This window comes from Amblyomma mixtum, chromosome 4 (assembly GCF_055824585.1).
Source record: "Amblyomma mixtum isolate Tamu chromosome 4, ASM5582458v1, whole genome shotgun sequence".
Lineage (NCBI taxonomy): Eukaryota > Metazoa > Arthropoda > Arachnida > Ixodida > Ixodidae > Amblyomma > Amblyomma mixtum.
The window spans coordinates 85,657,765-85,670,253 of NC_143015.1; the positions used below are offsets into that span (position 1 = coordinate 85,657,765).

Here is a 12,489-nt window from a genome sequence, read left to right on the forward strand (position 1 = left end):
CCTCGATATCACATTTTCAGGCCTGTAGGTGTCCAGGCCAATACACGCACCCAGCTCTATATGGACAGGTCTTCATCACCAGTTAAATGTCTCCAGATCTGCACCTCCAGGTGAATATGATCTATTTCATATGTTCAAGCCTACATCGGCTGCTTTATAGCTGTCATGCAAAGCGACAGCTGCGCCGCTTGTGGTGGGACTGCTAAGTGCACTCAGGAAAGGGGTCGGCGGCCTGTGGCGCTCGCTGTACGTACCAACGTTGTCGTGTGAACTAGAATTCGTTTTCCACGCCTTTTGTGTCGGTAGCTAAGCAACGCACTATTTCACGAAATTAAAAGCATGGGCAGCAAAATTTATTTCTCTTCGGATGTTAAAAAAACGGTAGAGCCATTACAGAGGCTGTTTTGTTCCCAGCTTGGCTGCCGGCATGAATGGGATCGTAGTTTGCTAACATCTAACTCGTTTCAATTGGCAAAGAAATCGGTTGATTACTGCTTGTCGCTGTTAAGACTGTTTCTGTAGCAGGGCGCTGTACATTTTTACAACGAGAGCTGTTAAGTCCTTGTTCCTGGCTTTCGCGTCGAATTAGCAGGCCGTTGTCTCCTGTAGCCGTTGGCGAAGCCGGCGGGTGCGTTGCCATAGGAATCATTAGGAAGGTGGTTACCGTGGACGGAGGTGGGTTCTATGAGAGTGGTGAAATCCCAAACAGATGGCGGTTACTCAGGAAGTAATAGGGCACGGCGACAACGTAAGGAGTCGCAACCAATCGGCTGTTTCCAGCGGAGGCACTCGTAGAATAGTTTCACCCTGGAAGAACGAGGAGGGTCAATTCCTTATGGCGGGAGGCTTTATGCCGGTAGTGCAAGAATGCGTAACAACGGTATGGTTGCAAAGGTAACCGTCCGGAAGGTGTTCACCGTGGAAGGAAGGAAGTGCGACTAAAGAGCAGAAATACGCGACCGCAGGACGATTACCATGGCAGGAGGAGGGTATGGCGAGAGCACTAGAAGGCGCAACTGCTGCTTGTTTGCCATGATAACTAACCCGAGAGTAGTTAACCTAGAAGGAGGAGATTTTTCGTGAAAAGGAGGGTACGGCTAAAGGAGGAGGTTATTGCGAGAGATTAGGAAGGCGTACTACGGTAAACATCCGGAACGTGGCTGTCGCTGAAGATGAAGGAAGGGTATGGCGATAGAGGAGCAATCTAGTGCGGTCCATCTGCGACAGTTGCTGAGAAACGCGCTGCCGGAGGAAAGAACCATCGGCGGCGCTGTGCTTTCAGATCGGCGGACTGGAGAGCAGACCTGGAAGAGAAACAGCTACGTTTAGAAAACGAAATAGCGCCCTGGAACTGTGCAGATGTGAGGTCGTTCTCATATTGTATGCCAAAACGTGCCGATAAGTACAAATACTTTAACGACTGTCGCTGAATTTCTCGTTAACCAGTGGTAACAATTTTGTCAATTTTTGTTAACATTGTCAGGGCACCTTTCTTTGGTGTGCACTGCAGTTATCTTTGGCTGGGAGGACGTGTGTTGCAGCTAAAGGCAAACGAATCAAATAGGCGACTCAAATCATCCTGGTTCTGCGCTGTTTAGAAGTCATGAACAGCCAATTTGCCTAACGAACTTCCCAGCGTTATTGAGTCTTCAAGCTGCGGTGTGTACGTGTTACTGGCAGTAGTGCACGTGCATTATTTCGAAAAGGCTGAAGCCACGGTGATATTCCGGGAAGAACCCCGAATTTCAGAAGCAAAACGAAGCGGATGCTGTGAATAATAGGTGTGCACGAGGTTGGTCGCAGGGTGATGTTGTAGCAGGCGGCACAGCAGTCAGCATTGGGTCGACACGCGACATCATGCGGATATCAAAGGCACCTGCAATGCGGAGGCAAGCATATATAAAAAGAATGAATGAAAGAAAAAGCGAACTTGCCTGCTGAAATCATCTAACGTTCGTGTGTGCACCGGGCAGCAGCTGGCGCGTCGGTGCATTTTGTTCTCGCAGATGGCTGCGACGTCATGAGCGCGCTTACTCCTACAAAAGGGCGCACGTCTCCCAGTGCATGCTACAGCGTGTGAAATTGTTGGGAGCCGGGAAAAAACTAGTAATCGAAGCTGAAACGGCGGCCGTCCGCGCAGCGATGAACGGACGACGGCTACAGCCGCCCCGACCATACATTAGAAATTTACCGCATGAAGGGTTTCAGTGGCACCCTGATAGGAGCTGTTCGGGGCATATACTTGCAGATCTACATGTTGACTTCCACATCCCCAGGTTCACATCTCCAGATGTACAGTCTTCGCCAAAAGTAACCAGGGTGCCCAGTTTGCTTCTCAGTCGTATATTAAAGCGATTACGCCAGCCGTCAGGCTCTAAATCTCTGTATGGTAAGAAGAACCGCTCTCCTCACCTTCAAAAAACTGTTGGTCTTTAGGGAATCCGTGAGAGCTCTAGTATACGAATGAGGAGCAGACCATGCAGCTTGGTTGTTTCTGGCAAAGACTGTACATGATCGTCCAATTCGAGGCTGAACGCATTATCTTGCCGCCAGCGCACAGAGTAGAGCCTTTCGCGGGTGTCCTGGGAGGTATTGCATATGCACAATGAAAGCCTGTAGGTTGCACTGTGTTTCTAAATATTGCCTAGGAGGAAAGCTGGTGCCATCGCGTCTATGCTAGTTTAACAGAGAGCGCTGCATCCACCGCCTGAATGCCGCAAAGACGAGGTTTCATGTTGACTTGGCTAGTATTGGTTTGAAATCATGGAATCGGTAGTGGCACTAGGATGCTTTCCTCTGTGCGCAGATTAAGTTATGCAAGCACAGCATTTCTAACCTCAATACATTTCATGCAGTTGTGTTAGGCAGGTATGAAAACTTCCACAACATTTCTTCGAGGGGTGCAGCGAGAAGCGTCGTACTGTTATGACCGAATCGCGTTTTCCGCCCAGCTTTAGGCAAGCCCCAATACTACACGTAATCTTCCCAGCCCTCGTGCTCCTGTCAGTGGCGGATGCTGTGCAGCGCCGCCAGCTTTCCATCGAGGCGATATTAAGGAACTATTTGGCGAGCGGGACTGAGGCGCAGTCGGCTACAGCAAGTCGCCGCGCTGACATCGGGATGAAGCGAAATTTGTTTTTAAATTGCGCACGGAAATCGCAGGTGGTATCAGGACCACATGTGAGCCTAATGCAGCGGCCGCAGTTGTATTGGCGTCTGCTTATGGTTCATAAACGGACGACATAGATAAAGGCAGCTACATGAAAAACCTTTTTCCCTCCAGTCGAGGCTGTGCACTCCGACGAAGCCCCTTAGCTGCGAGATTTTATACATGCGAGTACTTTGTAGCGAGCAGCCAGAATTGCAGGATCTCAACGATTAATTTCGTTCCATCAAAGTGCCGTGCCGTTCCGCGCAGTTTTTTTTTTTTAATTCTTCAATTTAGGTTTGGAAAGTATGAAGTACGCGGGTGTGCAGATTCGTCGTAATTGCAGGTACAAGCCTGATGCTGACCGACAATGCAGCCTTAGTGTGCTCGTGGATTTCAGTGGCCAATGCTTTCTCAAACTGCTCAAGCAAATGAATCTGTGGAGATTTTAAACGGAACTTGGGTTGAAAATTCAACATTTCTTGGAAGGTTTCTAAACCAGCGAGAGGCTGGAAGCTGGGCTGGATGAGTCATGAGTGCAGCGTCGCGGGCTGTCCTATTTTTACTGAAGAGCTGACCCCTAAAGTGTGTAAAGTGTCGGCAATTCGATTCAACGAGATACTTGCCAGGAGCTCATATACACGCAACATACGCTACGCCGACTGGCTGAATACAGAGGACACTCTGGGTAGTGGTCACTGTATAATCAACACAACCATTTTCATGCGTCCCTTGAAACGCCCACTAACACAAGCTCGTGTCCCGGACTGGACGACTTTCCGCACCTCTATCGTAGACACCCTCCAGTCGGGATACAACGCATCGTCCAAATCGCTCACGTCTACAATCACACAACACGAAAAGCAGATACAGCTCACAGAAACACAAACGGACGTGTCCAACCACTTGCTCCACCTTTGGGAGGCCTTCCGCAGCCTCACCAAACGATGGAAGAAACAGAAACATAACAGACGCCTAAAGAAACGCATCCTCGAACTTACACAACAGGCAGCGGAATATGCTACTCAGCTAGCCGACACTAATTGGGCGGACCGGTGCAACGCGGTTGCGCGGCAGATGTCTGGCCGCAACACGTGGCACCTATTCCGCGCTCTCATCGATCTAATACAAACACGTACGGAAACTCAACGCCAATTACATAGGGCATTGCACAACTTTGCAGGATCGACAACACAGCTAGCGCACACGCTCAGGGATCGATGCCTGTGCACCACTAAGGACCCCCGGCCTTCGGCGTACTCCTATGCAGGCGAAGAGAACACGGAGCTGGACACTTCGTTCCAGCTCCACCTCCTCCGGGTGGCCTTAAGCAAGATGAAGCAGGGCACTGCACCTGGGCGCGACAAGGTTACGGTCAAGCTCTTGGCCAAACTTCCCGACGCAGCCTATGCCGTGCTCCTCAAATACATCATTAGCATTTGGGACGGAGAGACTCCTCTACCTCTCGATTGGAAATCGGCTCTCGTGACCTTCATCACGAAGACCGGCAAACCTATTGATGTGGAGATCCTTCGCCCCATCTCCCTCACGTCTTGTGTCGGCAAGCTGATAGAGACGATAATGCGTGACAGACTCTCCGATTATCTCGAAACAGAGCACATTTTCACGGACACTATGTTCGGTTTTCGTCCTCACAAGGTAGCACAGGCTATACTTCGGCAGCTCCACCACGACATTTTAGATCTTGTAGAATGTCCCCACAACGACAAGGTGGTCCTTGCCTTGGATCTTAAAGGCGCATTCGACAACATCAAACATAAAGTAATCCTGGACCACCTCAGTAACACCAACTGTGGCCACAAAACATTCCATTACATAAGACAATTTCTTACAGACCGTCAAGCGTATATACGCGTACAAGATGCGGAACACGGGCCATGCTCCATCGGCTCGAGCGGAACACCTCAAGGCGCGGTCCTGTCTCCCCTGCTCTTCAATTTGGCAATGCTTCGTCTTCCCTCTAAATTACCTTCTCTGCCCGGGATACATCCCGCTCTTTATGCGGATGACAATACAATCTGGACCACGCAAGGTAACCTGGGCCACATAGAGTCCTGCCTGCAAGCAGCGTCGACCCTAGTCGACGACTACGCGGCCTACTGCGGACTCCAGTGCGCCCCAGCTAAATCAGAATTAATGCACTTACATCCCTCCCCTCGGGACACAACACCGCTTCGCATCAGTCTCCCCTCGGGACCGATCCGGGAGGCCAAAGAGATCCGCGTCCTTGGCCTCTTCATACACCACCAACGCAGAATCGACACCACCCTAGCCAAACTTCGCACGGTGGGAGACCAGGTGGGCCGCATGGTCCGCTGGGTCTCCAACAAGCGGGGCGGATTACGAATCAAGGATGCACTGCGGCTTGCCCATGCTTTCGTAATCCTCTACTCAACTGCGTAGAATCCGGGAGTTGTGTAGAATCCTCTACTCAACTCCCTACTTGCACCTGCGCAAACACGATGATCACCAACTGGAGGTCATCCTGCGGAAAGTCATCAAGCGGGCTCTCGATCTCCCGGTCGCCACGTCCAACCAGAGACTTCTGGCCTTGAGCGTGGTGAACACATTACGGGAGCTTCGAGAAGCCCACTTAGTCAACCAATACACGCGTCATGCACAGACCACGTCCGGTCGCCGCCTCTTGGATCGGCTACACATAAAACATGACTAACACATTGAGGAAAGGGAGAGAGTGCCAGAACCCTGTAGACATGCCCTCCGGGTCCGACCCCTTCCCCGCAACATGTCCAGAGAAGACCATAGCGGTCGTCGCCAGGCGCGCGCGGAAGCGTTGGCGCGATACTATGGTAACTAAGAACACGTGCATTACGTGGACGTTTCCGGCCCACACCACGGGGGGTGGTACACGGCCGCAGTCGTACACAACACAAACACAGTTAACGGGCTCACTTTCAAAGCCTACAGCGCAACACACGCGGAGAAGATTGCCGTTGCTCTGGCTCTCACGAATCCCAAGTCAAAAAACATCATCACCGACTCGCGAGGGGCCTGTCGGAACTAAGAGTTGGGCTGGGCTCCCCCGCTTGCCTGGCGCATGCTGGACTATAGCTGTCGATGCGAAGATTCAACTCCACGCAACCTGATTTGGGCCCCCGGTCACCAGGGACTCCAGGGAAACGAACAGGCCGATCAGGCCGCCCGCGCACTCTCTCCCCGGGCTATCTCCCTGTCCTTAGAAGGGTACTCCCAATCAGACAATCTGGCCCTTACATTCAAACAAATCACCGATTACTACACGAAGGAGCACCGGCGCTATCCGGCCCCTTGTAAGGGTCTGGATCGCGCTGACGAGCGCCTCCTCATCAAAATTCTTACTAACACTGTACTGTGCCCGGCGGTGCTTAAACATTTCAGTACATCCTTTGATGGCGCGTGCCAGTTCTGTGGGGAGGTGGCTGACACCTTCCACATGGTTTGGGCGTGTCAATCAAACCCATCTATCCCCCCAACCCCAACCCAACAGAGAGGACTGGGAGGCGGCCCTGCTCGGCTGTCAAGACCTAAAGAGCCAAACAGCCTTGGTTCAACGGACGCGAGCGGCGTTGCTTGCCAATGGGGCACCGGAATAGGGGGAAATGGCCAATAGGGTCCTACCCCAATCACCTTTCTGTAAAAATTTAATTGCCCATAACAGTTTTTCAACACCACCACCACCCCTAACGGGACGCGATTAGTTCATCCAGCAAGTTTTGCGTCGCTAGCCGGGTACAATTCTCTTCCCTTCTCACACGGTAATTCAAAACTGCTCGAACGTTTACATGCCAGTACAATAAATGCTGCGTCAGCAGCATGTTAAGCGAAGTTTCCTTTTAGTGCATAAGTAGCAGGGACTCCTCAGGCTATTTGCGTTTTGTCGCGTTACCTCGCACCTAGTTGGTCTGAAATAAAACATCAATATATCCATATTTAGAGACAAATGTAGCGCAAAAATAGAAACAAGCATTGAGAAGGACGCGCAAAGCGTTGTGCTTGTCTGTCTCTCTGAGTCCTTGTCTGTTTTTGCGCTACGTTTTTTCCCTGAATCATAAAGCAACAAGTCCAAGAATCTACCCTTATATCAAGATTGCTGAGCAACAACAGGCATGCGTACATTCAGTTACACTTCATTTCGTTCTCGCCTTCAAGCAAAAGCCAACTTCCACAGGTCGGACAATGAAAGGTGGTTGATTATTTAGCTTGCAACAAGTGTGCAGAGCGCAGTTCCGGCGATGACAAATCGCCCGCGGAGAACTGTGAACGAGACACCGACACTTGGCGTCTCATGAACTGTATGGTGTTTGTACACTCAGAAACGACTCTCTCATAGGAGATTTGCGTGAGCAGAGCAGAAGGGAGGTTCTCTGCACCACAAAGCACGATAAATTCGGTGGCCCCGGCACGCTGTAGCAGATGACATGCCGGAGCATTTCCCTACAGCCAGACATGGGCTGAAAAGTAAAAGTTCTCTCTCCCAATGTGTCTCCTTGCACTTGCGCAATAATACTGAAAGCTGCCCGTGAAAGGGGCTGTACGGAGCGCCGTGGAAGGGAACAGTGTGTACATGATAAGTTCCATAAGTTCAGGTCTACATGCTTGGTTCCACGTGTTAAAGGTCTACGCAACCCATTATAGCTGGTTGCAAGGGCAGGAAAATTTGTTTTCAGTCCTTTTGCTCACCGCATCATACTTCGACTAGTCGTACGCCTTCAGGTTTACATGCCTAGGTGGAGTTACACCTACGTCTACACGTACAAGTGTAAGCCTCCTGTGCTAAGGTTAATTTCCACATGTCCAGGTCTACATGTTCAGGTTTGCATGTCGAGGCGGGCACGTACCTCAACTACACGTAAAGAACTAGTCTCCTGGCCGGTTGCCTACATGTTCACTCCGCCATATCGAGGTCAGCGTTATGAAGTCTACATGTGCTGGTCTACATGTTTCTTGCTGTTCAAGACCACGCGGACAGCGCTGGCTTTTGACAGCAGCTGAACGCGGGGTCCTCAGCTCACGATGTGCTAAAGAAGGATCGACATCTGAGCTAGTTGGTAATGCATAACGAAAAGTTTAGTGCACTCACGACGAACGGCAAGGTAAAGCGCCTGTGCTGTCTTGTCTACCTTGGCGTTCGTCGTGAGCGCGCTGAACTTATATGTGAACGACGAACTACAAGGGCGACGGCATCTCTAGTTCCTTTCATTTAGCGTGCGCTGCTAAGGGCTCCTTTGGAGTCTCACGAAGCTGTTGGCACCATTTACTATGCGTTATTTGTTCAAGCGGACCGAAATATTCGGCATGCGAAGGCTCTAAACGCCGCGTTACTGTGTGACCGCAGGCCTGTCCCGACTCCTAACTAGTTCTGAATCCGCAGATGTGCTGCGACGTGGAGGCAACGCGGCCGACGCGGCTCTCGCCATGTCGGCCTGCATGCAGGTGCTGCAGCCTTACACCACCGGAGTGGGAGGGGACTGCTTCGCTCTCTACTACGACGGCCGGACAAAGAAAGTGCACTGTGTGGACGGGAGGTGAGTGCTGAACAGTAGTGTGATGGTTAAAACGTGGCCAGAGCCACTCGTCCTTGCCGCCGCTTTGTCAATCGACCTCGAAAAATTGCGCGGGACGCAATGTGAGAAATTAGAATTACACACGAAGAAGACAATTACTGCTCGAACAAGAAATCAGAATGATTTTTATTAACTAAATCTGAATCCTAGCTCAACTGGTCTCGACCTAAGATGTACGAAGACCATTCTTTAACAATAGTAATGAGTGGCTCGCCAGGGATATTTGTACTTTGGAGTTTGCGTTAGATTTGTCCTCTTCGCGTTTCATTTGGCGCTGATGCGGCCCTGGAGTTTTGCCCTAATGTCTTGATCACAGAGAATGCACATCCCTGTAGGTGTAGTAGGAGACATTGCTTTTTCTTGGACTTCAGAAACATGGTGCATTTCTGCCCTGTACGGCTATCTCATTAAACATCTCGTGTTATGGGTAGCTCATGAACTTAAACACTTTTACGCCTATATAAGTACGGCTACGTCCGAATCAATATCATCAGTTAGTCAAGGTCGCTGTGGTTTTTAGGTGGTTGTGGCAGCCGGCTGCTGACCTGAAAGACGCGGGCTCGATCCTGGCCACGGAGGCCACATTTCGGTGGAGGCGAAATACAAGGAATTCTACTGTGCGTTGCCAATGCACGTTAAACGTCCCAGGCGCCAGAAATTATCCGGAACCCTCTGCCACGGCGTCCTTCATAGCATCAGCCACTTTGGGAAGTGAAACGCCATTAACTAAAACAGAGCAATTTTTAGTCAGCACCATGTTGTGTCTCCTGGCTGGGTGTTGTTTTTTGTTGGTTCTTGCAATGCATTTCATGCTTAACCTTCTCTCGATGACATGATATACCGCACATTTTTATCTCTCACTGTAGGACACACACACAAAAGACAGCGAGATACATAGCACTCATGCTCCCCTGCACGTGTGGAAATGAAGGCACACACCAAGGGGTTTCTGAGAAAGAAATACGTCACTCTCTAGTGACGTCAGCAAGCGGGTTGTTGTCACTTCCTCCCGAATTTACAGCGACTTTCCCTGAGCGATATCTGCAGCTGTATTCTTATGTTATGTTGTATAGGGTTTAATGTAACAAAGCCTCCCGTTGGCTATGAGAGACGCGGTTGTGAATGACTCCACAATATTTGCCATTAATAGTAATTCTTTAACATATGCTGATAGCGCAGGAAACATGGATGTGTTTTGCATGTAGCTTGGATCGAAATGTGGGCTCCAGCGGTGCTCCATATCTTTGCTGAAAATTTGAAAGTAGAATGAATATTCCTTATTCCAGGCACTTTTATCTCTGAAGTAGGCTGTAAACTTTCTCAAGTTCTACTTCGTGGGGCAATTTAAGTTCCTATCATTCGATGGACCTCCGCAAAAAATTCCCTATTCGCGAATTTTACTCCTGAAATTCTCTGTAGAAGAGGATCTTCCGATGAGAGAATCATTAGTGGCCGATAGATCCTTTGTTAGATCGTACGCAGCCTCGGTTTCTGTAATGGAACTCCCAGCCACCGCGGCCGATAAGTTCCATACTACAGTGCTACTGGAGGGCTTCCTCTCTACGATTTCTGGTCATGAAAACGACTGTCGCGAAAAAGAAGCAGCGTTTGCTAACCGACCGAAAGCGTAATGTTTCTAGTTGACCTGCGCCTTCATTTTATTTTACATCTGATTCTCAGAAGTATAGAGATGAATACCTTGGCACGCAAAAGGCATTTCAAAGAAGTTTCCAAAATATTTTGTGTCACAGGACGGAACAACTATATGGCGTAAGTAGCGATTTCAGGTAGGTGCATTTCGCTTTTGAAAGCATTATTACCTGTATGGAAGCTGTGTTCCTACCGGGAGAAAATAAAATCGTTGTAGCGCATGTGGCAATCTTTTTTGGGTCGTTTACTTCAAACCGCTAAAAGCAGCTTGAGTACAGCGCAGTGAATCATAGAGAATGTTTCATGCCTTTCGGTGTTTAGTCTGAAAAACAAACCACTAGGATTCCACACTGCGCAGGGGTGGACTCTTTCTGGTACGCTTAGCGATAATTGGGGATGAGGAACCATTTTTCGCAGGACGTAAGCCAAGTGCTCATTAAGGGGCGAACAGTCATGATAGGCAGTTTGTATTTTAGTCTGCGTTTCCATGAAATAACACCCATTTTAGGCTGTCGCGTGTAAAGCTCCACACGCAAACACACAAAAAAATGCAATATTGTATTCCCAACTGCACTGGTCGGCCGCATTTTCAGGAAGGCGAAATTTCTTACGAGTGCTCTTATTAAACCAAGCAAAATGCTTGCATCTATCTTTTTTTCACTATCTGCATGCCGTAAAACTTGTGGGAACCGAAACAAATCGGGAATACGCAGGGCCTTGGCACAGATAAACGCAACCAATAACTGCACTCGCCCCATCGGAAAATTTTTTATGGCCCGTGACATCCCGTCTGGTTTATTCCACCAGTGCGTGTAGCCTTGCAGGAATTTTTCCTCCAGGAAATGTAGCCTTAGAGATTGTGACACTTTTAGAGTCGAGTTTTACACATAGTAAACATGCTCAAGATATCAATGACACCATTCAGAGTTAGCGTATTTTTCAATACTGAGTGTACATACACGCGCAGAAAATTTTCCGAAATGTTCCTTGAAAGCAAAACACCGGTTACATACAACCGCCAGAAGATGGTTTTACTTGCAACTCTTCCGACAAGTGTAATAAAAAATAGCACTGTTTTTGCACAAGATCTCGAACAAAGGCTTCGCTTCACTGCAGCAGAGAGGGCAATCATATTTCCAATATATTACTCATTCACCTAAAACTGCCCAACGGGTAATCCATCTGTTCTCATTAAAAAAGAAAGCTTGAGAAACCTTATTGCGAAGAATTGTCCAGGAGGCGTTTTTCTGAGTTTCCTACCGTCCCCGGTATCATTGGGTTGTGACGTCACTGATGACGAAGGAAACAGCAGTTTGTAGAAGCACACTTCCAATTACAGGCCCGGCCGTTTATGAACGCGGCGCAGCGACTAGGCACCTTTCTGTCGCCGCGTGCAATCCGGCCGAGACAAATTCCGTCGCAATTCCGACAAATTAAACTCCGTCAATTCGTCACTCAATTACAGTACAGATTCCTCCCGAGATGAATGTAGGACCGGAAAAGGTCGTCAGTCACCTGAAACATGTCGCCGTGCTCCGTCATTCGTTGCTGTCAGCGAAGATCCGCTGGTGCAGAACGGACATGGGGCTAGTTCATGCAAGAGGCATCATGAGCGTCTTGCGCATGGATTCACGCCCGCTAACGGAGTTCAAGATTCTCGGACATTGGCAGCGGAGATCATCGGCGGTGAGGGCCTGCCAGGTCTTCTGTGGTTATTGCCAGTGTCGGGCCTGCACGACAGGGTGTGACTTTACCTAAGCCTTTTCGCCTTCTGCTTTCCCTTATCTCTTCCTTTTTTACTCACTTTTATATCGCCTCATCCCTTTCCCCCAGTGCAGGGTAGCAAACTGGTTTGGTCTACCGGTTAACCCCCCTGCCTTTCCTCCTACGGCCTCGACATTCTGACGTCATTCCATAGTGCTGACGTCATTGACAGCAGCGCCCAGTGATAGTGGGGCAAACGAAACGAAAACTGAATAAAACTTTGCAAAATACGGCCCCAGGGGTGTGTGTTTTCACCGCGAAGGTCAAGAATTAATTCTAATTCCGTTCCTGCCACGAGTACGACGTCATTTTCCACGGCTTACGGCACCGATAGCCGGGACC

The 12,489-nt window shown here is 49.5% G+C and overlaps 1 protein-coding gene across 4 annotated transcripts in view; it reads left to right on the forward strand.

The window, feature by feature from the left end:
* Nucleotides 1-12,489, forward strand: part of LOC149347288 (uncharacterized) — an 88,344-nt gene that overhangs the window by 33,326 nt on the left and 42,529 nt on the right. For all 4 annotated transcript variants that reach the window (XM_089586983.1, XM_089586982.1, XM_089586985.1 and 1 more), the window contains one exon: nucleotides 8,541-8,694. In XM_089586983.1, the coding sequence (XP_089443109.1) occupies nucleotides 8,541-8,694 (154 nt within the window). The remainder of the gene's footprint in view (nucleotides 1-8,540; nucleotides 8,695-12,489) is intronic.